The sequence below is a fragment of the Spermophilus citellus genome, assembly GCF_964194105.1.
Source record: "Spermophilus citellus genome assembly, chromosome: 12".
Classification (NCBI taxonomy): Eukaryota; Metazoa; Chordata; class Mammalia; order Rodentia; family Sciuridae; genus Spermophilus; species Spermophilus citellus.
The window spans coordinates 131,239,377-131,266,917 of NC_138198.1; the positions used below are offsets into that span (position 1 = coordinate 131,239,377).

Here is a 27,541-nt window from a genome sequence, read left to right on the forward strand (position 1 = left end):
GTCCCGGTGTATGAATGGACTGAGTCTGTTCGCCCCTGTGCCTGTTGGTGGGATCTGCGTCACTGTCACCTTGGGCTGCTGTGCATGAGCTGGTGCAGGCATCTGTGTCCAGGTTGACATGAGAAATGCTGTCATTCTCTGGTGTCTTCCAGGGCTGTGTTTGCAGGGCCGTGGCCCCTGGCTGGCCTTTCTGGGGAGCTGCCAGGCTGTTTCCCACTTCCTGCTGGCCACAAGCCAGTTCTGATTTGGCCAAGTCTTCTCCAGCACTTGCTTCTTTCCCGTGTGTGGTGAGGACGTTGACAGGTGTGAGGAGGCGTCTCCCTGTAGTTTTTAGGAAACACCAAACTTGACCCCAGGCTCCTCCAACGAGCACTTACTGGTTGCTCTCAGAGCCCCCTCACCTGCCTCTTGACAGCTCAACATTGGTGTCTTCATGTGACTCTCTTGAATTATCTGACACGAGGCTCCTAGAGCTGCTTAGATGTGTGGATTTATGTTTTCATCAAATTTGGGGATTTTTATCCATCGTTTCTTCAAATATTCTTTTGCTGCTTTCTCCTTGTGGGATATCATACATCCCACAAGTAGGTACCCTCCACAGGAGCCACAGATACCTCAGGATCCATTTGTTTTCTTCAGTCCCCCCCCCCACCCCACCCCGGGCAATGAACCCAGCCCTTTTTATTTTTACTTTAAGACAAGTCTCACTAAGTTGCCCAGGCTGGCCTGGACCTTGCAACTCCCACTCCTGAGTTGCTGGGACCACAGGTGGGTGCTGCTGCACCTGGCTTCAGCTTCCTTGGGCTCCTCAGACATGATGCCCTCCGTGGCCTGTCTCAAGTCAGGGTGCTTTCTGCAGCCTCCTGGATCTGCCCTGCAGCCCCTGGAGGACGTATTTCATTACTGCATGTTTCAGCCCCAGAGTTTCTGTCACTCCCTCTGTAACATCTATGTCCACTGGTCCTATGTGTGGCGAGACATTATTCTTGTAGTCTCCTCTGTTCACAGTCTCAGCGGGCTTGGGCAGTTTGTTGCAGTTTCTCTCTGTGGAGGCTACACATTTCATTCTTTGTACACCTCCTGAGTTTTCCATAGAACATTTTAAGAGGCAGGTCTGAAACCAGACCCCCTGGGATTTGTTGTAGCTACTGATGTTCGATAACTTTACTGGAATAATTTTTAACGGTCTGTATTTTTGTTCAAAATGTGGCTGCTAACATCTCTGTTCTATCAGCTTAGTGATCAATGAGTAAGTGGACACAGATTCTTAAATGCCCAGAATGGAAAGCAAAACAAGCTTTGCACACAGGCTTTGTGTGTGTGTTTATCTCACTCCAACCCATGCCAGGCAGTTCACACCACAGTCTTGCCCTCACCTCACCTTCTCCATGTCTGTCCTAATCTCTGCCTTGCCCCCACCTGCTGGCAGTGTGAAGATCAGCCCAGGAGAGATGCAAGGAACTCCTTTGGTCTTTCCTGAGCTTGTGCACCGTCCAGGCTTGAGCATGGTATTCTGGAGTCTCAGGAGTTAGCTGGAACAGATTTCTAAGTTCTTATTCCCCAAAGTGCCTCACTCCCCAGCCTGTCCTCACACACACTCTGCCTAGCCTGTGGTTCATCCCAGCTGTGACCCACCACCTCAGCAGCAATAGCTAAGGCACTGGCCAATAAATATTTTCCCTCCACACTGCCTGCTTTGGCACTGGGAGAGTTGCCAGTTATGAGAGAGAAAGCCAAGACCTTCAAGCTGGCTTCTGGGAACCACCAGATAGGTCCAGGTAATGACAGTTACTAGTGCAGGAGGTCCGACTGTAGGGGAGAGCGTTTGCAGGCTGTATTTCCAGGGCCACTGCTAAGCTGGGAGCAGAGCAGAAGAGGAGGGCACAGTCAAAACTGCAGACTGGGCTGTGCTATTTTGAGTGTTCCGAGGTTGCTGGTTAGTTCCCAGAGTTCAGAAAGAGTTGATTTTAGAATCATCTTACCAGGTTTTTTTCCCCATTGTTTTGGGCAACGCCTTGCCCAGATCTCTGGACCCAAATATGAATTTGTGCAAGCCTCTTTCCAGCACCTGTTCCAAAACACAAATCCCAGCATGTGTCACTGTTCTTCAGGCCACGAGTTAAGGTCAGGTCTCCACTTAACCAGCTCTGCTAGAAAGCTTGAAAGTTCTGCTGTTTGGATTTTGTGAGGTTGGGAATGCGAAAGGAGAAAGCAGCAGGTTCACTGGCGCCTGCCTCTTTTTTCTTGCAGACCCCGTCTCCTAAGAGCGCGGCTCCGTGACCTCTTTGGGCAGCACCTCTGAGCACCGGCCGGCACATGGGGCCATGGCCCTACTCCCGGGGCACGCGGAGCCCCCCAGTTGGCCGCCCGGTGGTGGACCCTCCCACGCTCGGCACGTCATCATCAACGTCGGCGGCTGCAGGGTTCGCCTGGCCTGGGCCGCGCTGGCGCGCTGTCCCCTCGCGCGCCTCGAGCGCCTGAGCGCATGCCGAGGCCGCGACGAGCTGCTGCGCGTGTGCGATGACTATGACGTGAGCCGTGACGAGTTCTTCTTCGACCGAAGCCCGTGCGCCTTCCGTGCCATAGTGGCCCTGCTGCACGCCGGCAAGCTGCGGTTGCTGCGTGGACCGTGCGCACTGGCCTTCCGCGACGAGCTGGCCTACTGGGGCATCGACGAGGCGCGCCTGGAGCGCTGCTGCCTGCGCCGCCTGCGCCGCCGCGAGGAGGAGGCCGCCGAGGCACGCGCTGTGCAGACTGGGCACGTGGCGCCAGGGAGCCCTGCGCGCGCCCTCGGGCCGGGGAGGCTAGAGCGCAGTCGGCAGCGCCTGCGCGATGTGGTGGACAACCCACATTCCGGGCTGGCAGGCAAGCTCTTCGCCTTTGTCTCCGTGGCCTTCGTGGCCGTCACGGCGGTTGGCCTTTGCCTGAGCACCATGCCGGACATCCGTGCGGAGGAGGAGCGGGTGAGCGTGGTGGGTCGGTGGGGCCACCCTTGGGCAGGGTGGGGCGGGAAGTGCTGGCTGGGGGCAAGCCTAGCATGTGGGAGGTGGCAACGCTGGCAGCCCTGCCAATCTCAGAACAACATGGGTGGGACACACGCGGGGGTCGGAACAGGACAGGACATAGAGGGGTAGAGGGCCCCAAGAGAGCCCTGGTCTTGTTTGTGTACAACCCTCCTGCAGTGGTGGGTGAGGCCACAGGCATCAGACCTTCCTGACCACTGGGCCGTGAGTGAAGGTCAGTGTGCAGAATCTGGGCTCTAGGTTAGAGTCAGTTTGGGCATCCATCCCCAGGCCTGATCCACTTTCTCTGGAGTCTTTCCAACAGCTCAGCCAGGTGGACTACCTGAAGCTAAAAATATGCAATACCTTAAGGGTCTAGAGAACTGTGTGGTTTGGCCCCAAATTTGGTCATTCCAGGGCAAAGGAATGAGACCTATGTTCTCCTGGGGCAGCAGGGCCAGAGCTTTGGGGGGGGGGGACGAGACTCCATCATATCAGAGTAGCTTTCTCCCCCCTTCTTTCTGGCTTGTTGACCAATGGGAGAATTCCAGTACAGAAGAGCTAGGCAGAAGTGTCACTTGTGGGTGAAGCTAAGTTCTCAAGACAAGGCAAGGGCAGATGAAAGACTGCCCTTGCAGTTAGCCTGCATTTGCACACATTGTGCATCATGAAATGTCCTGAAAACATTGTGTATACCAGGGCAGGTGTCAGGATTAGTAGAGAAGGGACGGTCACTCCTCCTCATGGTGCTTCATTCTTACAGAGGCTCCTAACCTTCCACCTCTGGTCAGCTGGCCAGAGCCCTTTGGGTGTCCAGGGACAAGAGCTGGAGCCCTCCAGGGGTTAGCTCATTCAGAGAAGCAGGAGAGCTGAATGGAGTAGGAGCGTGGCAGCCTAACTACAGGCTAGGTTTGCATGTAACTTTTGGACATTGGTCGGCCTGTTTCGTTGATGAGGGTCCCACAACTGAGCTGTCATGTCCAGTCATCTCAACCAAGCCTGAGTTGCTAATTCTGCTTCTAAAAAGATACTGATGTGTTTGTATTTCTAAGTAGCAATCACTCAGTGCAGTATTCAGAAGGGGAATCACTTACAGAAGACCAGGGAGCGGGAGCAGTCAGGGCTGCCTGGGCCAGCAAAGGATCTGGGCAGCCCCGACTGCAGACCCTGTCTGAGGCACCTCTGGTCCCCATCACGCCTCTCCACACTCCCAGACAGTCTTCCTAACTCAGTCTCACATTCAAGAGTGGAGCCTCCATGTGGGAGGACCTGGGGAGAGGCATCCATGCTGCCAGAGGTGCTGGCCAATGTGGGCTCTTGGAAAGCTGTTTGCCAATGGTCAAGAGCTTGTGACAAGACACTTCTGAGAACATCTGTCTCAGGGACATGGGGAGCTACAGGCACTGTGGCAGGGCTGCGGGACCCACACCCTTCTAGAATAAGGGTGATGTCAGTCCGCTGGACCTGGAAGGCAAGGACAGTGACGGATGCTGCTCACTGACAGCACCTGCTGGGAGCCCTTCTGGGATCACTGCCTTCCTTCCATGGCCCCGAAGCAAATGCCACAGCCTGTCTGACTTAAAACAAGATTCGTCCTGGTACAGTCCTGTGGGCAAAGTTCACAATGGGTGTGCCTGGGCCAGAAGCCCAGGTGCCACAGGGCGGTTCCTTCTGCAGGCTGTGTCCTTGCAGCCTCCTCCATCACCAGTACACATCCCTGGCCTCCGCTTCCACCTGTCTCCTGCTCTGACTGGCCCCAGCTGTCCCCTTAGCACTAACCCTTACCACACTGAGCCCAACTGGACACACTTCCATCCTGGGTCCCTTAACTTGGTTACACCCATAAGTCCCTTTTGTCTTGTGAGGTGATGTCTCCCTGGGCTCCAGAATGAGGATGGGGAGGCCTCTGGGGGCTACCCTGGCCTCTAGGTCGAGTGCTAGGGCTCAACCCACATCCTGTCCTGGAAGCCACTTGCCTGCCTACATCAGAGAAGTTCAGCATGCATCTGCCTCCTGGCACCTGGTCCAGGCACCCAGAGGAGGAGGGACATGTGTCACTGCTAGAGAGCAGCAGTGGCCTGGCTGCGGGGGTCGGAGGAAGACCTGTGAGTTGGACTTGCACTGTCTCCTGCGAACTCTCACAGTTCAGCTCTGTGCAGCTGTGTGGCAGTTCTCCTGGGGCCCTGCTTTTGTTCACACTAAGCAGCCTGAGGACTGTTATTCCTAAAGTCCTGTCTGCTTACGAGATCTGAGACCTAGAGCAGGGGCTCACCTGTGCCCAGCACCTGAGCCTGAGGACCAGCTCTCATGCTGCAGGTTAGATCCTTCACTCTGAGATGTCTGGGCAGGAGGGTCTGGAGGAGGGGCCATCTGCTGGGTCATCCCCATCCTGTGGGCTTGTCCCCTGCATCGTGTGCTCTGGAGCTGCACCTAGACCTGCCTGCTGTCCAAGCAGGGCTCAGGCTTGGGGTGACTGCCATGAGTTTTGGATGGAGGACACAGTGTGTCTCTGCCCCCACCTCATGCTGCCATCCAGTGCTGATGGTTGCTTAGGGACCACAACAAAGGTGTCACATGAACACACAGGTGCTGCACAGGCCCTGATTGCAACAACCCTGATGGCTATGGAATGACCTGGAAGGACTCTCTGTAGTGAGGCCAGGAGGTTGAGGATGCTGCAGGTCCAAGGCACTCCAGTGGTCCGCGCATGCCAGGGGCTGGCTTCTGGACAAGGTGGGGTCTCAGTGCCACTCGACCATGAAGAGGCATGGACAGGGCTTCTCACTCCAGCAGGGAGCTGGGAGAGCTCTCCTGTGCAGGGGTGGCTGTGTTGCCTGGGCCCGTGCATACCAGCCTCTGAGAAGAGCCTGTGGCTGCCTAGCTTGCAGTAAGGGGCATTTCTCAAGGTCCACCACTTCCTTTCATGTTCTGACCATCTGGCTGTGTAGGTCGATTTTCCTCTTTAAATTTGCATGATTAACTGAAGGCCAACGTGATTAGTTATGGATTTCACACCTGGGAGTCCAGCTCCTAGACCCCCCTGAGGATGTGTCTACAGCATTGAGAGCTGGTGCTGTTTCTGGTGCACACGGCACATGGTGTTTTGTCAGCTTCTGCCTAGAGCGAGATCAGTGCTGTCTGAGCTGGGCCACCATCCCCCATGCACAGTGCACCAACTCATGTGTCAGTCACCCTCATAGACAGATCCAGGGTAAAGTCTGACCAGCAGCTGGGCACCCTGTGGCCCAGTCCACACATTCCCCACCACTTGAGCACTGGTGCCCTCCACCCCACCAGTGTGGGGCTGTATGGTGGGGCCCTGGCTCACCAGCATCCATGAGGTGAGGAGGAATCACACTTCCCAGCTCCTCCCATCTGCCTTCCTGGGCCCTGCGTGGTCTGTGGGGCCCCTGACCAGCCTCCAGGGCTGTGCACTCCAGCTTGAAGCTTGGATAAAGCTTCTGAGGCTCACCCTGAGCCTTGTGGTAAGCTGCCCTGGACCCACACATGGGGGGCGCTCACACTGAGAACCATCTGCTGCCAGGCAGGTATTCTGCACAACTCAGGATGCTGAGGCAGGAGGATCGCAAGTTCAAGGCCAGCCTAGCAATTTAGTGAGACACTGTCTCAAAGTAAAGTGAAAAGGGCTGAGATACAACTCACTGGTGCAGCACCTCTAAGTTCATTCCCCCCCCACCAAAAAAAAAAAAAAAGAGAAAGGAAAAAATACTAACATGGTTCATTTGGAAAAGGCAGACCAAGGCACTCTCATGGGAACCACAGCCTGGGCTTTCCCATCCCAGGCCTGGTGACAGCCATGGTGCAGTGTGGGCCATGGATGACAGCTGTGGCATGGCCACAGCAGGGCCTAGTGATGGCCATGGTGCTGGGACAGCTGTGGGGTGACAGCTGTGGGGGTGAAGGCTGTGGTGTGGTGACAGCTGGATGATGGCCACTGCATGGTGGCACTTGTGCTAGGGCTGTGGTGTCAGACCTGCATTCAGGTCTCCACAGGATGAGGCTCCTTCTCTCTGTGAACGAAGAAGCAGAGCTGGACCCTCGACTCTAGCCTCTCAAGTTGGTTTTCCCAGCTGGTGTTGCCTGATGAATTTATGCTTGGGTGGATTCAGTTCCCTTCTGTCACCCAGAGTGAGTCCGGGTGGGCAGCATGGGTCAGCATGGTCTCTCTCAGAGGCTCCCAGCTGCCCTTCCTAGGCTTGGGGACAAAACCTAGTGGGGTGGGGAGCAACCCATGGCCACACATGGGTGCCTTGGGGGTCTGTTGACAAGACTGTGTGGCACTCCTGGGTGGAGCCATCTTCACAGGGGCCCAGGACACTGCAGGTGGCGTTTGCACAGAGGAGGGAGAGGCAGACAGTGCCCACACACTGCTGCCCTGCATGCTGGCCCCCTAGGGCCATGCTTGGACCACTGGAGCACAGAGGGCCGAGGGTACTGGCCAGAGCTCAGGGCACTGTGGGCCCTGCCTGGACAGCCCAGTCAGCCACAGACTCCCCATCCCGTATCATGGTAATGGGTTGGGTTGGCTTATCTTCATGTTTGCAGAGACCTGCTCCACGCATCAGGAAACCAGCAGCACGGCCATGAATGAATCTGTGCTGTGCATCCTGGAGGGCCTCGGGCCTGGGGTCAGATATGGTCACCCACCTTCCTGTTCTGTGAAGTGGGGACCATTCCTCAGGGTGCTGCAAAGTGGGGTGAACGCACTGCAGGGGCTCGGCCATCCTGCTCCTCTGCAGTCCTCCCCCATGCAGCTGGTCCCTCCCCTGCAGGAGTCCCCAGTGCTGTCACACCCCTGAGTGGCCAGTGTACCATGCTGCCCAGATGGATGTGGGAGGCACAGAAGGCCAGTGCCCACATCCGGGATCACTGCCTGCTTTTGTGGGAGGCCACGTGGGCTCTTGGAGGCAAGGAACAGCTGGAGCTGGTGAGGCTGCTCAGTGCAGGCAAAGAGGAAGCTCTAGGTTTGTTCTCTCTGCTCCCTGCCCAGATCTGGCAAGAGAAAGCTAGGAGATTTGTGTTTCTGGTTTTCGCTTTAGTCTGGTGGGAAACTGAATTCAAATGCCTAGAATAGAAGCACAGATTCTTTTTTCCATAACCTATCCAAGATTTTTGGTCTCTCCTCTGTCTCCAAAAGAGGCAGAATTGGGCATTGGTGTGTGTGTTCCCAGTGCTGCCAGACCCCAAGACAGTCACTTCTCCCTGGAGCTCGGGCTCCTCACCAGTCACTTGCAGGTTCTTCAAAGGGATTTGCTTGAATGGTGCATGAGAATTGGGGATTGAACCCAGGGTCACTGAGCCACATCCCCAGAGCTTTTTGTTGTTCATTTTGAGACAGGGTCTCACTAAGTGGCAGGATGGCCTTGAACTTTCACATCTCCTGCCTCCATTTCATCGCTTCACCCTTTCTCCACAGAGCGTGCAAACGCACCATGTGACTGGAGGAGCGTGCCAGGGCCTCTCGCCTCTGGGCCCACAGCTTCTCCATGCCAAGCAGATTTGCTGTCCACAGAAATATGTGAGAGCTAATCAGATGCAACAGCTGGTGGGAGAACGGGACGGGCTCCACGGTGTAGGTCCAGGCCCACCAGGATGGCCCCTCTGCCTCCCTGCAGGTGGACAAAGGCAGCACTGTGGGTGCAGGCAGCTGGTGAGAACCCTGAGGAAAGGGTGTCTGCCATCTCACCTTTTCCCAAGTCCTGGACCCAGGGTTGCTGCTCACACAGCATACATGGAAGGGCTCTTCTGACCAGTTCAGAAAGGCAGGGCCTGGGGCCTCTCCTGCTTCTTTGCCTGGAGTTCCTCATGTCAGTGTGGGTCTTCTCTGCCTCCCTGAGCAGCCCACTGTGAGCACGCCCTGGCTGAATCCTGCCGGCGCCCCACCAGCTCCTAGAGAGGAGGAGAGGCCGAGCTGTGAACTAAGAAGCAGAGCTGGACCCCTGACTGCAGCCTCTCAAGTCGGTCCTCCCGGCTGGTGTTGCCTGATGAATTTATGCTTGGATGGATTCAGTTCCCTTAAAAAATGCAGCTTCTCTGTCAAAATAATTCAGTCCTATTTAGGGAGATGATGGGAGGCAATGAAATCATAGACACTTGGAAAAATCCTTCATCTCCACTTATTCCCGTAAACTCTCAGTAGCTCTTCAGCTGCAAGAACCAAGCGGGACAGATGCCTGACCTGAGGGCTGACAAGAATGGGCCCTTCCTGGCCACCCACCATCCCCTTCTTCACAAAAGCCTTTCTTCTTCTTACTGCTGGTGGGGCCCAGGAGAGGGGCAGGTGGGGGAGGCAGCACAGCCATCTGCCCAGGAAGCCACCAGGGAAGGTCCCTGCTCTGTTCCTCTGACCTGGGAAGCCAGGGTGTCCTGAGGACCTCATTATAGTAATCTGCCTCTCATTAAACAAGTGTGTACTTAGTAAGGACCCACACTGGGGCCTGCTGTAGGCAAAGTGAAAAATGTATACTGAGTAACGGTGGACGCTGGAGCTGCTGTAGGCACATCCAAACAGCGTGGTTAGCAGGGACAGAAGCCGCTCACACTGGCATCCAAAGACACCAGGCAGCTGGGCACAGTGACATGGGCCTGTGCTCCCAGCTATATGGAGGCTGAGGCAGAAGGACCACTTGAGCCCAGGAGTTTGAGGCCAGTCTGGGCAACATAGACTCTGTCTTAAACAGAAATGACCAGACATCCAGATACAGTGTGTGGGGGCATTAAGCCTGCAGATGACAGCTTCACCAGTCAGACAGGAAAGGATGGCCGTCCCCTGGGTGGTGCTGGGGAGGATTCAGATAAATTCCAGGTCTCTGGGAAACTGAAAAAAACTAAGTACATACAGTTAATAAAAGAAAATGTAGGTGAATCTATTTTCCCTTTTGGGTGTGGAGGAAATCTTTTTAGGTTTGGTAAGAAAGCCAGAAACCACACAGGAAATATTTAACGACACAAAAATTAAAAGGTGGTGAAAGGTTTAAAAAAAAAGCTTTAAAAAGGTCTGTCCCTTCCCCCCCAGACTTGAGCAGTTAGCTGTGACCTAGGGGCAGACTTGCAGCACCCATGGCTCGTGGCTGATGTCTGGGGGGTCTGAGGAGTCGGGAAGCCCTGCCAGGAGGAGCCAGCTCCTGCCCACACCTGTGGGGCAGGGCTGGAGGCAGGTTCCTCATGGTTGTGCCCCTCCAGAGCCACGAGTCGCATCCAAGCAGGAGGTCCTGTGTGGGAGCTGAGCGGGAGAAATAGCTGCATCTCCTGTGTAGGGTGGGCCCTGACATGTTGTTTGACCAGGTGAAATTAGAACAGCATTTTTCCATCCAGCTGTAGTCTGTAGTGATAGTAGTCTATTCAGTTCAAACAGGCTCACCTCTGCAAACCAAGAGCTCAGTGCTCTAAGCCGGGCACAGAGCTGACATGGAGGGGAGCAGGCACATGGACTTGGTGAACAGCTGTGGTCAGCACTGGGTGGAGAACAGTGGCTCAGGATTCTGTGCCATTGTGGGACATGGAGGAAATCGATGGGTGACCTGGAGCCCTGGGGGGCGCCCTGTCCACACTCACAGGAGGCCTCACCAGCTGCACCTCCTGGGGGCCTCAGAGCAGATGAGTAGATGCAGAAGAGCTCCAGGAGGGACGGCTCACTCCTGTGGTACCTGGCAAGCCAGGGGTCACCAGACAGGCTCTGTGGGTTCAGTGCATCCCCACAGTAGGACCCACGGTTCATGGCAGAGCCTCCAGGGGCCGGCTCGGCTGGGCTGGGGAGGCCAGAAGCCAGGATTGGTCCTGATGAAGTTCATTTCCGTGTCACCAGCACAAAGCACTTGAGGAGGCGTTGGCAGGAGAGGGAGCTGACAAGCCCACTCAGCGCAGATAATCTGAAAGGGGGGGCTCTGTTATTTCCGAGTAAATGGCTGTTGTGCTATTTTTAAACAGTGGGTTCTCCTGGGTCGATTTTCTATTCCTCTGTTCCTTCTCTGTTTGCAACACCAGATCTGACAAGAGCAATAATTAAAAAAAATAAACCTCATTCAGTTCAAAGCTGAATTGTTATAAATTCATAGTAAAATGAGTTGAATATTTTCTTTTTGGTGCTTAGGGGAGCTAAAGAGGAATTGCACAGAGTCACTAAGAAAAGCGAGGTGCATCTGGTGTCCAGCATGGGAGTAGCATGGAGCTCAGAACCATAGTCCCAGCCAAAGGCAGACGGCAGGACTGGTGAAGCGACGGGAGGAAGTGTCCGGAGGACACACAGGCGCTCTTCAGAGGGCCGTGGGCAGTGTCAGGATTCAATCACACACCAAGCACACTCCACACCCACCAGGGAAGGCACTGGCCTCGGGGCTCTATGAAGCAGCTGCCCGCTAGTTTGGACCCTCGCCACGGGCCTTTCTGTCTCCTGTTCCCACACGTGTCTGTGGAGAGATGTGGAGCGTGGTGGTGTTCCTGGGCAGGCTGCTGCTGCTGAAGGCTTGACAGCATGGGACAAAGGCAGGGGTGCAGCACCTGGGTGCGTTGGCACTCTGAGTACTGGGGCGCGAGTGCAATCCAGGCGTCCTGCTGCTGAGCGCAGACCACCCCACCTCCAGGGAATCAGAAGCCTCTGTTCATTTTCATGAGAGAACACCCAGGGCCAATGTCCACACGCACCTCTGATGGGGCCAGCTCCTGACAGGTCAGCTTTCCAACAGTGGGGTGGCTGTGGTTCCTGGTGAGCCCACTGCTCCCTCTGCCCCCAGGCATCTCCTACCACCTGCTCTGCCAGCACCTAGCCCAGCAGCCTGGCAGAGAGCATAGCACAGGGCACCCTCCTGCAGTGCCTGTGAATTTTCAGCTCTGCTGGGCATCATGGATATGCTGGGCAATGTGTAAATGGCCTGAGAAAGAAAGCTAGAACCCCCTAGTCCCACTGCACACAGAGGACACTGCTAGGTGGCAAGGTGATCTTCCTGCTTTGTTTCTGCCCATATGGGCAGGAAATAGTTGAGCTGGGCACGGAACCCAGGGCCTTGCATGTGCCAGGCGAGTACTGTACCACTGAGCCACACCCCAGCCCTCATCACACTATCAACTGAGCTCTGCTGGCCATCCTGCTGGAAACCAGAGCTCGTTGACATGAGGGTGTCGGTGCCCTCTGTCTTCTCTGGTGGTCTTGGTCATGGCTACGTTATTTCGGTAAGACCATAATTTATTCAGCAAGCTTCCCTTTAGTACTGAACATTTAAGTTCCTGGGGTTTTTTTGTAAAAAGAAATAAAATGGTTGATACTTGGAATTCAGTTAGGAGACGGATTGCCACATCTTCTCTCTTGCTCCCTCAACCCTCTACGGAGACAGTGAGGGAGAGCTCAGTGTGCATGGTAAAGACCATGCAGGCAAAGGGAACAGGTGCACGTGTCCACACGTGGTGGAAAGGAAGGCAGTGGGACATGGCATGCAGAGGCAGCCGAGGGACCCTAAGACTGGGAAGTGAGACCATGAGGAGGTGGCCCAGCACTGCCCACACCCTGCAGATCTATTCGCCGGGCCCCTCATCGATGGCTGTGGGGTACAGGACCACAGTAGGCACTGGGCAAGGACCTGAGCCTACCCCACCAACCCCAGCAGGAGTCCAAAAGCCCTTGTCAGGAACCAGAAAGATCAGCTGTCACTTGGGCCTGTCAGAGGCCGAGCTGGCTGGTTGTCCCTGGTGAGACCCGGTGTCCAGCAAGCCCACCCACATCAGAACCTCATGCTTGAAATGGACCCAGAGCCTACAGGGCTCACTGCAGGGAACAGGAAGATGCAAGCCGGATGGAGGCCAGGGCTGTGGGCCGAGCTCTGGGAAGGACCTGCACCTGCAGCTCAAAGACCAGGAGGGAGGAAGGGAGCCTGGCAGGCTGGCCCTCCCCAACAGGCGGGTGCCACGTGCTCAGAGTGCCTCAGAGCCCTCAGTCCTAGACTCCTAGTGGCCCCACACTGAGTACTCAGCAGCCCTCGCCCCCAGCCTGCAGGGAAGCCTGAGACTTCTAAAGGCTTCCTGGGGAGAGGGAAGAAAGGTGGTCCCACCTGTGAACAGGCAGAACACCCTTCAGCCCCAGGATCATGGGGGACTGGGGTGGGGACGCTGGTCGTGTTCCCCTCTGATCTTCGTGTTGGTCACTGGTTGCTCCTCTTGTGGGGCACACACACAGCCACACACCAGCCTTCCGTGTTTTCTGTGTGAGGCTCACCTCAGCAGCACTGCTGAGAGCTGACCCAATAGACAATAGTGCCGACTGCCCTCCACCTGTAATTGTACACCAAGTTACACTTTCAGCCAACCTTGAAGGTAGAAGAAAAGCATTTCCAGATTTGCAAAGATGTCCATGCACCTGCTCTTGGAAGTGGCTGGAGGGTGTGCTTCAATAGCCAGTGGAGTGAAGCAGGGAGAGACGGTGCCTCAGAAGCAGGAACCGTGCCAGGCACAGGGGCCATGCCTTCATCCCGGCAACTCCGGAGGCAACCTAGTGAGACCCCATCTCAAAGTAAAAATAAAAAGGGCTGGGGGTGTAGTACACTAGTAAAGTGCCCCTGGGTTCAATCCCCAGTGCTGAAAAACACCAGCAGGAAGAAAAACACCCAAGTGGGCTATAGGGCTCCGTGGGGGAGCCCTTCCCTGCATGCTCCAGGGCCTGGGTCCATCTTTTGTACTCCATCGCAGCACAAAAAGAGTAACCCTCAGATCACCCTCAGTGGGAAGCCAGACCCAAGGCTGCAGCTGCATGAACATACAGAACCTTCTGGAACAGCAGGCGAGTGGTGTTGGTGAAACCACCCTCCAGGTGGAGACAGGCTCTGTACATGTCAGAGCCCACGAGGCTGTGTCCACAGTGCGCTCCCCTTTTAGTAAGTCTTTGGGTCCATTTCTGATAGCCCCTGAGCATCCACTTTCTGAAACAGTTCTCAGGTCAGAGGACACACTCTCTGAAGGCTTTTAAAATGTATTTGTGCCAAGTTTGTATGAATGCAATCTGGGTCCTACCTGTGCCACCCTGGGCCTAAGACCCAGTGGCCCCTGTCTGCTGTCGAGTCGGGAGCACCAGGCAATGGTAATGGCATGTGTCTTCCAGGTGCTCCAGGGGACTCCAGTGTGTGATCACTTGCTGTTCTCAGCAGGTTCCGTTTTGTGTTTGTAGGAAAGGCCACTGGAGAGGCTGAGATGTGTTCCACATCTGAACGTGGCTCAGGGATTCTCAGACATGCAGGACAGCAGGGGTACCCTGCCCCCCCCCAGCTCAGACACACAGACTCCCTGGGCAGCTGCAGCCTTCAGACTGATCCAAGGGTCAGTGCCATGTAAAGGCCAGACAACCACAGTCAGGGCAGGAGGGAAGCCCTGCCTGCCAGGCCAGGCTCAGACAGCCCTGTCGGGTCCTGAGGATCAGGGTCTGCTTTCAGGGAGGATGTTCCAGAAACCCCACCCCCCAGCTAATCACCTATGGAGATCCTGTGCCACCCGGCTCCCACCCACGGTCTCTCCAGCCTTACAGTTTAGGTGGCTGTGCCAGGTTGCCCAGACGCCTTCTCATGCACAGCTGAGGGTGACCAGTGGGGACTCATTGGACACACATTGGACCCAATGGGTAGGACATCCCAGATCTCCCAGGGACACAGGGTTTGTCCCTTCCCCACTGTCATGGAATCAGAGCGGGGGCAGCCATGTTTCCCAGGAAGGCTTTAGGGCAGTGTCCCTGGAGTGGGCTCAGATCCCGTGTGTACAGCCCAAGCAAGCTGCCCAGGAGGTGCAGGGGTAGGGATGCTCAAGAGTGGAGTGCACCCACACCTGTAGATGCCATGTCTTCACTAAAGTGTCTGGAGGGTTTCACACACACGGAGTCCAGATGCCTGGATGTGGGAACTCCAGAAGCCCACAGACTCGCCAGAAATCCATCCATGGTCATTGGACTGGGTCAGAGGGCCTTCTACAGGCAAGAGTACTGCCCCTCCCCTCCTCAGGAAGGCAAGGAACAGTTCTAGCCACGTGGAAGGACGAGATCAACTTGGAACCTGCCAGCGGTGTGTGGAAGACACTGACCAGCTTATACACATTGCCCTGAGCTGGCCCGCGCCTGGCTCAGAATGAGCTAATTGGAGCACAGAGAAGTCTGTGGGAGCTTGTGGTTTTCTCTGGGCCTCTTGCAGATTACATGATCCATCAGTGCCTGGGCCTGAATATGCAGGATGACTCCTCCCTGTCCTAGGGTCCACAACAGTTGAAACTCCTAGGACACATGCTTGTGGTCTGAAAGTGGAGCGGGGTGAGGTGGCATGTGCGGGGCTGGTGCTGCGGCTGTTGCGCACGCTGCTCGCTGGGGCTGCATTCGCTGGGGCTGCGCTCACTGGAGGCTGAGGAAGGAGGATCACTTGAGCCCAAGAATTATAAGCCACACAGATCCATCTCAAGACAAAAATACTGGGTTGCTGAGCCCAGACCTGGTGTGCACTAGGAGCATCTGAGCCATCCTGAGCTGAGGTCTTGCTAATGATGGAAGGCTCAGGGGCTTTACCACCCTCTGCTTAGGGTAACCCCACCACTAACAACAGCCTTAGAAGGTTGCTGTCTCCAGATGCTCACGGGACTGAGCCAAGCAGGGCAGGCTGCTATGGGGACTCCCTGCAGGACGGGCCCAGGACCCAGAGGTCACTGCCAAGCTTTCCTCCTTACAAGGTCACTGAGGGTATGAGGAGCCATGATTCCTCATTGTGGGTAGGACATCGGCCCTGGGTCAGATTCTGTCCAAAGCATTTTCCGTGTAACTGCATTAATGGACTCTCAGAGACTGTGCCAAGCTTGCTTTCCTGGGATGAGTCCTTCATGTCCAATTCTTACTTTCACCTGCTGCTGAGCTCAGTTTGCTGCTCTCCTTAAAGCATCTTGCACTGGTATGGACAAACAACTCCATCTGCAGTTTTCTTATGTGGGTTGGTAAACACAGGCCAGAATGGGGGCCTGTGCTCCCTCTGCCTGTAAAGATTTGGTATTGGCACTGAGTTGGTGGAGCTCAGCAGTGGAGCCCTCTGGGCCTGGGCTCCCCTGTGTTTGTCCACTCCCCTGAGTTTAGTCTCCTCACTTGCTTCCTTCTAGGCCCATTTCTGTGGTTTGCCTTTATAGAATTCACCCATTTCTAGAATTTACCCAACTTGTGGGTACCTCCTTCCCAGCGTTGTTCCGGTCCTTTTACTCCTGTCCATGTGGTAGCAATGTCCCCTCTTTCATTTCTGATTCCAGTAGTTTGAGTTTTCTCTCTCCCCTGGTCACACTAGCTAGAAATGTGTCCCTTTAGTTGATCTCTTTAAAGAATCAGGTTTTGGATTTTTGGTCTGTCTCCTATTCATTCATTCCAGCACTCATTTTTTCTTTTCTTTTTCTTTTTTTTTGGGGGGGGGATTTTTTCTTTTTAAATATGCATTTTGACCTATCTTACATACATGGAGTACAACTTCCCATTCCTGGGGTTGAGCATGATGTGGAGTGACACTGGTCATTTACTCATCCATGAACATAGGAAAATTTCCCATTCCCAGCCTCCCGCCCTTCCAGGCACGTGCCCTGTCCAATCTGGTGACACCCCACCCCATTGTGAGCCAGCATCCACATATCTGAGAGAACTTTTGGCTTTTGGTTTTTTGGGACTGGTTTATTTCACATAGCATGATAGTCTCCAGTTGCATCAGTTTACTGGCAAATTCCAGTGCTAGTCTTATGACCTCTTCACTTTTTGTGAATTTTATTTACTCTTCTTTACCTGGTTGCCTCTTTTTTTTTTTTTTTTTTTTTTTTTTGAGAGAGAGAGAGAGAGAGAGAGAGAATGGAACCCGGGCAGCACGCATACCAGGCGAGCGCGCTACCGCTTGAGCCACACCCCCAGCCCCTACCTGGTTGCTTTAAGTGGAACGTTGGGTTATTAATTTGAGACCTTTCTTTCTTGTAGGCACCGCTGGCCATCATTTCAGAGGCTTTAAGTGGTTCGGGTTTTAAGTGACTTTCCAGTTTGCTGGGTCAGGCCGCAGCGAGCTCCCCCAACCTCGTGTCCCCTCTCCTCCGCAGGGTGAGTGCTCCACCAAGTGCCGCAGCCTCTTTGTACTGGAGACGGTGTGCGTGGCCTGGTTCTCCTTCGAGTTCTTGCTGCGCTCCCTGCAGGCCGAGAGCAAGTGCGCCTTCCTGCGGAGGCCGCTCAACATCATCGACATCTTGGCCATCCTGCCCTTCTACGTGTCGCTGCTGGTGGGCCTGGCGGCGGGGCCCGCGGGCAGCAAGCTGCTGGAGCGAGCGGGGCTGGTGCTGCGGCTGCTGCGCGCGCTGCGCGTGCTCTACGTGATGCGCCTGGCGCGCCACTCGCTGGGGCTGCGCTCGCTGGGCCTCACGGTGCGCCGCTGCGCGCGCGAGTTCGGACTGCTGCTGCTCTTCCTTTGCGTGGCCATGGCGCTCTTCGCGCCGCTAGTGCACCTGGCTGAACGCGAACTGGGTGCGCGGCGCGACTTCTCTAGCGTGCCGGCCAGCTACTGGTGGGCAGTTATCTCCATGACCACCGTGGGCTACGGCGACATGGTGCCGCGCAGCCTGCCCGGGCAGGTGGTGGCACTGAGCAGCATCCTCAGCGGCATCTTGCTTATGGCCTTCCCAGTCACCTCCATCTTTCACACCTTCTCGCGCTCCTACTCGGAGCTCAAAGAGCAGCAGCAGCGCGCTGCCAGCCCCGAGCCCGCCCTGTGCGAGGACAGCACGCGCTCAGCCAGCGCCACCGAGGACAGCTCACAGGACCCCGAGGGCACCAGGGGTGCACAGGGCCCAGCAGGGCCGCTCTGAGCTGGCAGGAGGGTACTGCTCTGGAGCTTCAAGAAGTGCAGTCGCTGGAGGTCCACAAAGGGGCCTGCAGACCAGCCAGAGCTTAGTCTAGGGCACCGACTGGCCTCGGAAAGCTTCGGGCTCCCACTAAATCCTAGAGAGCTCACCAGCCTGGGTCCTCTTATTTTCCCTCGGGTTTTAAATTTTCTATGGCTAACTGAATAATCCACTGGATCCCAGAAATCCCACACCTGGAGCAAATGCCAAGCTACACTGGCCTGGGCTTGACCCTGACCTGTCAGCCAGGGCAGCCCTGGCAGGAGTGGGGCAGCTGGAGACAGAATCCCTTCTGCTGCCTGGTCACCCGCAGTGGCAGTGCACCATGGGAGGGAGACATCCAGCACTGCCAGTCCATGTCACTTGCAGAGTGACAGGGCAGAGTCTTGACATGGGCACTCACAGGCCCTGCTTCTCCCTAAGTAACCCTCCTTTGGTGGGGGGCCCAGACCTCTGACCTGCATTCCCTGACACTGGCTCCTCAGGTGACAGGGCCTCCCCTGGCAGGTGGCAAAGCAGGTTTGCATGTGGTGTTTTAACAGCCCTGCTCCACCCACCCACCATGGAGGGGCTGCATCCCCCCCCCCCCCCGGATCAGAGTTCTCAAGGCCTCACAAGTAGAAAACACTCCCCACTCTCAAGTCCGGTGCAGGATGTGGTGGTACAGGGGCAAGATGGGCAGGTGCTCCTTCAGTGTTTCCTGCAGGGACACGCGTGCCAAAGCAGCCTGTCCACAAAAGCAAAGGCAAGTCCATTCAGGACAGGACAGAATTCTTCAGATGCCACTTTGTACTTTTTCACTGATGAGCTTGGCCACCACACCTGAGATACTGCACCCAGAGGGTCTTGGACAGCAGGGTATCCTCCTCAGGACCCCTGGGGTGAGCAGAGGTCCTGTGGGTCCCTTGGATGTTTCCTAAGATTCCACTGAAAACCAATAAAAAGTGCAGCTTCCCCGGAAAGCTCCTGGCTGAGCTCCTTGGGTGAATGTCACCTGAGTCTGTGGGTCTGCCCAGAGTGGGGGCCTGGGGCCCAAGGATCTCCTGGGAATCGGCAGGTGCCACAGTGGGAACCACCAGAGACACTCTGACCTCACCAGTGTCCCTTCACTAAGCCCAGCTGTCTAAACTCCTAGGTCCACGGCAGAGCCCAGACACAGATGCGCCTGCTCTCCAGGGTCGGCTGGTTCATCTGAGGGTGCCAGAACCAAACCCAGAGCCAGAGAGGCCTGGGATAACCTGCTGCACCCAGGCTCTGAGGTTGGCATGGGGTGAGCCCAGCTCCCAGCCCCCATCTTCCCCCCTTGTGCCCAGCAACGTGTTGGCATGCACACAAACACCTGGGCTCCCCAGTCAAGGACAAGGGCCCTGGAAGCTGAAATAACTGTCTTTCCAGCAACCTAGCAGGTTTCCTGCAGACCAGATAGAGGCCAGCAAGCATGGGAGAGCCCTCGCTCCCACGACTACCTTCAGGGTCCCCCACTTCCTCCTGGATTCTTGCGCAAGCTTAGGGAAGAAAAGATGCCCTTATTTCATGAGGAAATGACTGTCCAAGATGGGCCCAGCCACATGTGGCATCCTGGCCTGAGACCTGCCCGCCTGGCCAGGCTGAATGATGAGGACATGGGGCTGCTGAGCCCCTCTTCCTGTACTCTGGGCAGGCTATTCTTCTCCTCCCCACTGGGCCACATGCTATGGGGAACAGGTGTGGTGAGGACAGGAAATGCAGGGAACAGGTAAGTCCACCTGAGAGCCAGAACCGCCTCCTTCTGTCTTGTGTCCCTCGACACTTGGGGAGCCCATGCAAGGTGAACTGCCCTCACGGCCACAGGATGAAAGGGGTAGAGGGTGGTACCTGCCAACACAGACCCAGGCAGCCTCACGCATCAGGCCTGTATTAAGCCCTCACCTCATCCTCCAGGAACCAGACAATTCCTACTGTGCAGGCACGCTGACCTTTACCATGAGGACCCCCGAAATAAACCCAGGTGGTTGTCCTTGGAGGCCAGGTAAGTAGCAGGAGACGACCAAAGGCATCTGTAGGAGACTCCAAGACCAGGCTGGGAGCACCAGAGGCCCAGGCTGGGAGCACCAGAGGCCCCCGGGTCACCAGAAAGGAGAGAACATTGGCCAGCTCTGTGAGAACAGTGGATGGGGAGGGACACAGCTGCCCCTGAGCTAGGGCCTGACCCTGGGCTCTGAAGCTGCCAGATGGCTGTCCTCTCACAGGAGGGCTCCGGGCTGGCTCGGCGGCCACGGCTCAGTTCCCTGCCTGTTTCCAGGGGGCGTGAATTCCCTAGATTCCCACCAGCCCCTTCCTCACATTCTGATGAACTCCACACGGGAAACACCTGCCTGGGCGTCTGGCCAGAGCAGTGGTGAATCACCACTTCATCAGCGCACTGCTGTTAAAGTGGTGGGAATCTTTCAGGGCAGCAGTGACTCGGCTGAGCTGAGAAATGTGGCTCTTCCACCACCTCAAGAGCCATGTTGAGACCTCTTCCCACCTCTGCATGTGCTGCTGAGGAGGGCAGCCGCCAGCCACAGGACAGAGGTGGCAGGGGCCCAGTTAGGCCATCTGAATGGAGGCCGGGCACTGTGCCCATGAGGCCAAGTGGGGCTGCCACACCTCAGCCTCCTCACTGCCAGAGTCAGAGCCACCAGGTGTTCTACCTTGTGCAGACAACTCCCTCACTGCACAGGCCTCAGCTCAAAAATCAGCAGAAAGGGGGTGACCATCCAGGTGTGGTGGGAACTCGGGCCTAACTGACAGGCACCTGCACAGTTCCCCAGCACCAGCACTGGGAGGACAGTGCTTCCTCCCAGGCCACCTACCCCCCACCCCCATGGCTGGCCCCACCTGAGGCACACAGAAGTTTGACTCAGAGCCAGCTGAGGTACATTCAATGAGCAGCCACCCAACCTGCGGTCGGTGACATTTTAATTTGGAAGCAATTACCACTACAGACATCTACCTTCATTTTTAAAAAATAAACATTTCAAAGCATCTTACAGCCACAGAGCTAAGCAAGAGCCTCACTCAGACACTGAATCTGAGGGAAGCCAGGTGGGGATTGTGCTGTGGCTTCCTGGCCAACCAGAGCGCCCCCTGCCACCACGAGCGTGGTGCTGACCACAGCCTGCCGCGACCTCTGCATGGGGGCGGCCCCTCTGCCCTGCAGAAGGCAGTCATTGCCTGTGGGAGTCCACAGAAGCATTCAGAACTCTCAGGGCTGGGAGTGACCAGATGGGCACAGGGCTGCCAAGCACACGTCACCGGTGTGGCGTGGAAAGGGGGAACATGGCGGTGGTGTCAGGCCAGCGACCCGTCAGGCAGGCACAGCAACAGTGGCAGCGGGTAGGTGGGGACAGCATGGGGATGGGCCGCCAGCAGCCAGGACCCTCACACTGGCCTGCTGTCCATCCTGGCAGCCACAGGTTCTGCCCGGGGTCTGCAGGGCCCTCTCCCCAGGCTTGCCCAGGGAAGCTGCTGAGCCCCACCGCCCTCCTTCCTGACTGAGCCTCTCAGGTCAGGCCAGTGCATCTGAGAAGACGCATGAGACACAGTTTCCTGTCAACTTGAACATGCCTGGGAGCTAGCCCTGGGTGCAAGATCCATGCCCTCTGTCCTCACGGGGAGTGCCAGACTGGCCTGTCCCCAGCCACCCCAAGCACCCACCCCTCACGCAGGCTGGTGGAGAACCGGGCACCAGGTCTTCACCTCCACCCACACCCAGCCTGCTCCTTGGGTGGCCTTGGGCCCACCCGCCCTGACGTGGGAGCACAGGATGACTAGGCCCACAGCCAGGATCACACAGTCTTGTCTCTGGTGCCTCAGAGAGCCTTGGCACTGGCAGGGTGTGCAGTGTGGGGGACTGGCTTCTGGGGGTGGCAGGCGAAGGCATAGGCCTGGCCCAGGATGGCCAGGTCCACCAGCACCTGCAGCAGGCCACAGACTGAGAACTGCAGGGGTGCACCATTGAGCAGGAAGTAGGCTGTCTTGAAGGTGTCCCCGCTGGTCCACATGAGCACCATCTTGAGGCTGTGGAGACACAAGAGGGAAGTCAGAGGACAGGGACACACAGGGAGGTCAGCAGTGTGATCCAGGGAAATGGAGGATGTGCTGTGGCCTACTGAGGTGGGACCCAGTGCAGCCTGGGGTGGGTTGGCACCATGTTGGGCAAACAGCCTGGACTGACACAGGCCCAGGGCAAAGGCCTGATCCTCATAATTGCACATATGGGTTGTGCGCCAGCCAGCCTCAAAACACCAAGAGGTGGCCTGTGTACCCCTCTAAGCAGAGAGGTTAAGTAACTGCTCCAATGTCACACAGTAAGTAGGATGAGGTCCAATGAGGCTAACTCCAAAGCCTGGGAAGGACTGGGTTTAGGCAGAAGGGCATGTAGCTGCAGCCTTGATCCCAGGATCACCTGTCCTGTCCCAACCAGCTGCCGGTACCCTCACTCTGAGTGGCCCCAAATGCACAGGTATGCTCCAGAGCTTGACACCATGGCTTCCTGGACCCCGTCACCCCCGCTCCCCAGGCGACAGCTCCTCCTGACCCACCATTGTGGGGGCAAGTGTTCAAGCCCAGCCTCCAGAGGCCCTGACACTAGCTACCCTGACACTAGGGGCTGGAGCAGGTCAGGCTCCCAAAGGACCTGCTCACTGGGAGCCACAGCCACCAAGCTTGGGACCCAGGGATTTTGATTTCAGTGCATGATTGATGGAAATGATGAATTCCACCTCTTTCTCCCACTGGATCTCTGTGATCCTTTACCCCAGCACCATCCGTGAGAACAAGGAGCAAGTCCACTAGTTCTGCCATCCAGGGGGTCCCCAGTGCACACCAAGCTTGGCCTCAGCATGGTGGTAAGCCCCACCCGAAGCAAGTCCCTCTGTCCCTAGACAGCAGACACTCAGCTGGCCCAGATCCCACCCAGGAGCCCCTAGACTGCAGGATGCCCACCGTCAGGCTCAGCCGCATAGGGGAACTGAAGCAGGTAGGGAGGGGACTGCCACCTCCAGGGACCAGGCTTTCTGTCTGCAGCTCCCTCTGGTGGCTGGTGGCCAGGGGCAGCTGCAGCTCCCCAGCTACACCTCCTGGTTTCCCATAGCCTCACTCTTGGCTCCAGCAGGCTTCCTCCAAACTGGCTGCCAGATCACCACTCCTGAAACACCCCTCACCTGATCCTGTCCCAGGTAGCCACTGGAAAGGCCCCCAGGTCTAGGAGATGAGGGCCAACTCCCAGACCTGCTCAGCTGCCTCCCTCCCACAGGCACGCAACCCATCCTGCCCCAGTGCACCAGGGACAGGCCCCACTTTCCACCAACCATTGAACCCCACCCAATGATACCCCCAAGAGGCAATCCCAGCCCTCCTGTCAGGTGATCCTGTGTTAGGCCAAGTTCTCTCAGATGAGATGAAAGAAAAGGCAGGCAGCAGGGGGCGGTGGCGCCTGCCTGTGATTGCAGCAGCTCTGGAGGCTGAGGTGGGAGGATTGCAAATTCAAAACCAGCCTCAGCAACTTGAGTCCCTCAGCAATTCCTTGAGACACTGTCTCTAAATGAAGTACAAAAAAAGGTCTTTGGATGTTGCTCAGTGGTTAAGCACCATTGGCTGCCAAAAAAAAAAAAAAAAATCCCCAGTATGAAAAGAAAGAAAGGAAGGAAGGAAAGAAGGAAGGAAGGAAGGAAGGAAGGAAGGAAGGGAGGGAGGGAGGGACGGACGGACGGCGGGCGGGCAGACACACTGCATTGCACTATATGGGTAAAATCTGCTGTGAAAGACAGCATAAAGAAAGCAAGAAGACCACCCACAGAATGGTGGGGGAAATATGTGTAAATCATACAGTTGATGAGGTTGACTATCTAGAATATATACTCTTACAATTCAGTAATAAAAACCACCACGTGACCAACTTACAAAACAGCAGAGAGCCAAGTAGACACTCTCCAAACAGGAAGCACCCATGCACTTGAAGAGATGTCAGGACCACCATGGAATTGCAAACTGAAGCTGCAGCGACACACCCCACATGCCTGCCACAGTGGCCAGAGGCACAGACAAGGCTGGAGGGGGCGCGAGGACATCACTTCACAGGGTGGCAGGAACATGAGGTGGTGCAGCCACCAGAGAGACAGGTTGGCAGTTCCCTCAGCCCTCAGTTGCCACGTGATCCCTCGCAGGCCCACCTGTCTGCCCCAGAGGGGAAAACATGAGTCCACATGAAAACCTGCACACGGATGTTCAGGACAACTTTGTTCCAAAGAGCCTGCGGTGGCTGAGCACCGGGTGCCCATGAACTGGAGTGTGCTTAAGCCACATGTGGTGTTTGCACAGAGATGTCACAGCATAGACAGCAATGGCACCGACACACCTAGGCCTCTGAGGACCTGAAGATTGCCGCCTGAGAGGAGCCGGCACTGGACCATGCTGGGCAACTGCACAGCGCCAGAGCCACCGTCAGGAGACCGGCATGGCTGGTGGGGCCAGCTGGGGCGGACAAACCAGCTGCCGCCTGAGGACGGTACCTAATCCTTGGACACAGTGCTCTGCTGAGGCCACTGAGGTGCACTGGATTATGGCACAGGCCAGCTCTAAAGTGTCCCAGCCCCTTGTCAGAGGGCGGCCATGGGCTTTGTGTGGGGGGGGTCATCATGGGCCCTGCAGAGCACCTTCCACTCACAGCTGTCACCAGAGCTAGGCGGAGGTCTGAGGATGTGGTCTAGGGGAAATGCTCTACTTCCCAAAAGGTTGCAGATCCAAGTGGCCTGCTCAGGAGACCAAGACGAGGCCCATGTGGGATCAGACACAGAATCCAGCTTCTGGGTGCATGCAGCTCCATGGCAAGAGCCCAGAGTCCTGCTGGATTCGGCAGAGTGGCCAGATGAACAGCATGGCCGTGGAGGGTGACCTGCACCTGCTGCCTCTGGTCTCCTCCTCCTCACATAGCCTCCATGGTCACTAACTGTGGCCCTGCAATGGGCACCTGCACCTCCCTCCAGCCCGCACCATCTCTACCTCCAGGCTCTGCGCTCGAATGCCTGGATGCCTTCCCCACACAGCGCTTTCCATTCTTCAATAATAACCCGTTCCTCTGTTGAAGGTCTTGGAATGCTCAGCCCCCTCTTATCTCTTACAAAATCCCACTCCCACTCCAATAATTACTTGTTAGGGAACAGTCTTCAAATCTCATAAAAACTGGAGGAAGACAAATGCAAATAATATCCCCACAGAATCTGCCTTTCAGGTTGCTGCACTAATTAGTAACGTCTTTTCAAAGGCTCATCATTTCCTATAATTGGCACTGAACCCACAACATCTTCATATTTTTCAAAAGGAAAAACATTATTCAAAAAAACTCCAGCAGTTGCTCCATGATATACAAAGTATGTACAAGTCTGTGTGTGCATGTGGGTAAGACCATGTCTCCAGACGCACTCCTGCATGTGCATTCCTCTCTGCACACATGTGGTATGGGTGCCTTTGTGCATGTATTCACATGAGGGTACATGTGTACACACACATCATAAACGTGTGAGTCTACGTGCACGCTGTGTGCCAGTGTGTGGCCATGTGTGCACACCCATGTGGACACATGCATTCCCACGAGGCAGGAACTTCTAGAAGACCTGCTGTGAAGCCACTTCTACAAGGCTGCTCACTTGAGGCTGCCCAAATTAGTCGGTTCAAACATGAATTCAAAGTCATCCTTAAGCATCCTGGTGATCTTTGTTTTTTGTTGTTGCTGTTTTTGTTGTAATGGTGGTGCTAGGGATTGAACCCAGGGACTTGCGCATGCAAGGCAAGCACTCTATCAACTGATAGAGTGCTCCCCAGCCCCATCCTGGTGAGGCAGAGGTTGTGATGTGGTCCCAGGGGCCTCCACGTTTCCCTAGGCCACAGCAGTGCTGCTAGGAGGCCCTCAGAAAAGGAGGCCAGGGCTGGGGCCGGGGCTCAGAGGCAGAGCGCTCGCCTAGCACACATGAGGCCCTGGGTTCCAACCTCAGCACCACATGAAAATGAAATAAAGAAATTGTGTCCACCCACAACTAAAAAACAAATATTAAAAAAGAAAGAAAGAAAAGTAGGCCAAAGTCTGCACTGCCACGCTGCTGGCCACCAAGCAGTCTGTGTGTCCAGAATTGATCACATGTGCACATTTAAACACATCTCGGTACACCCAAGGCTGGGAGTGTCTGCTCTCTAGCTCACATTCAGGAGTTCCTCCACATCGCCCCGTGTGGAGCAGGGCACGGTGCACAGGAACCTGAGGCTTCTGGGCAGGCAATCCAATGAGTGTCCGGGGTGCACAGAGAGGACATGTCTGAGTACATCCAGGAACCAACAGAACCCAGAATGGGCCACAGGGCATGGACGCCAGGCCCAACCTGGACTGGGTGTGGCCCACACAGAGACCCCAGGAGACCACACAGCAGGAGGGGTGTGAAGCTGAGGACCACAGGACGCTTCCACCACTGCTGCGACAGAGCCCAAGGGAGCTAGGGCCTGTGCAAGCAGAGGACTCATGTCCTGCCTCGTAGGAGTCTCTGCGCACTGCCCTCTAGAGTGCCACACCTGCCTCCCTCTGCCGAAATGGGGGGCTCCCTGGCACCCAACGCTGGGGCTCAGGACCATTTTGGATTCAGAGGAAAAGCCACCAGAATTTACTGTTGGGTGACATAAGACCTCAGCCACCAAGGTGGACAACACATCTGAGCAGCAGCAACCATGGTCTCAGTGTTCCTGGGTCAAGGAGAGAACATGCCCCCATCTGACCACAGGTCCTGTGTCCAGGTGCCACCCTCATCTGCTGAAGTGGCCCAGCACAGGCTGAGTATCTGTATCCCTTCAGTGCATGCTGAAGCTGGCCTAGGAGATGGACAGTGTAAGAACTGGGGACTCCCCTTCCAGGTCAGATGCACAGGAAGAGCTGACCTTAGGGGCCTGGGCTGTGATCCTGACAGCTGGTCTCTGCAAACTTGGACTTGGGGAGGGATTCCACCGTCTGCACTTGCTAAGGCAGCCCCAAGGCAGCCAACGTGGCCCACATAGGACAAAGACCTTCCTCCAGGGAGTCGAACACTGGCCCGGAGGAGCAGCCCTCTGAGTAAACCTCACTGGGCAGTGCCCAGATCCAGTCCAGCATGCTCCTGGCAGGGAGATCACTCCATGAGACCCTCCACAGGGTGCAGGGGGCAACCTGGGGCCTCCCACGCTCCACACATGGCTGCTATCATCCTACGCTGAGTGCTGCCAGGCCTTCACACGATCCCAGGAGGTGTAGTCCGGTACACACAGATGAGGTCCCCTGAGAAGTGAGCCCAGACCCAACTCCACAGCCACTTGCCATGAGCCCCATGTGTGTACCCAGAGTGGGCACACCCACTCTGCACACCTCCTTCCTCCCCTCTGGCTCCTGGGGGTGGCATCACCCCTGACCAGAGCCTTGGGTCCTCATGGTCCCAGCCCCACGGTGAGGAAGCCTCCCGGCCAACCTGTGGCTCCAGCTACCCCAGCAGTCTGGATTCGCGGTGGTCACATGGGCCAACCTGGCCCCTCCAAAGCTTTGCAGCAGGCCAGAGCCCAGATCTGCACTAACACCCCTCAGCCCTGAGCACACCTGCATCCCCCACCCAGGCCACACCTACATCTGTGCACCA

General features: G+C 56.2%; 2 protein-coding genes across 6 annotated transcripts in view; one reads left to right on the forward strand and one right to left on the reverse strand.

Moving 5' to 3' along the window:
• Nucleotides 1-2,324: 2,324 nt before the first annotated feature.
• KCNG2 (potassium voltage-gated channel modifier subfamily G member 2) lies at nucleotides 2,325-20,680 on the forward strand (the record flags this gene model as incomplete). The annotated part of the gene is made up of 2 exons (XM_081263108.1): nucleotides 2,325-2,963; nucleotides 17,082-20,680. The coding sequence occupies 2 exons, from the start codon at nucleotides 2,325-2,327 to the stop codon at nucleotides 17,838-17,840; spliced, it is 1,398 nt and encodes a 465-aa protein (XP_081119234.1). The 3' UTR covers nucleotides 17,841-20,680.
• A 93-nt stretch (nucleotides 20,681-20,773) lies between these two features.
• The window catches only part of SLC66A2 (solute carrier family 66 member 2), a 30,174-nt gene continuing 23,406 nt past the window's right edge, over nucleotides 20,774-27,541 (reverse strand). For 3 of the 5 annotated variants that reach the window (XM_081263135.1, XM_081263137.1, XM_081263134.1), the window contains one exon: nucleotides 20,774-21,917. In XM_081263135.1, coding sequence (XP_081119261.1) covers nucleotides 21,472-21,917 — 446 coding nt within the window. In that variant the 3' untranslated portion in view covers nucleotides 20,774-21,471. The remainder of the gene's footprint in view (nucleotides 21,918-27,541) is intronic. The other 2 variants (XM_081263138.1, XM_081263136.1) reach the window with 2 other exon arrangements.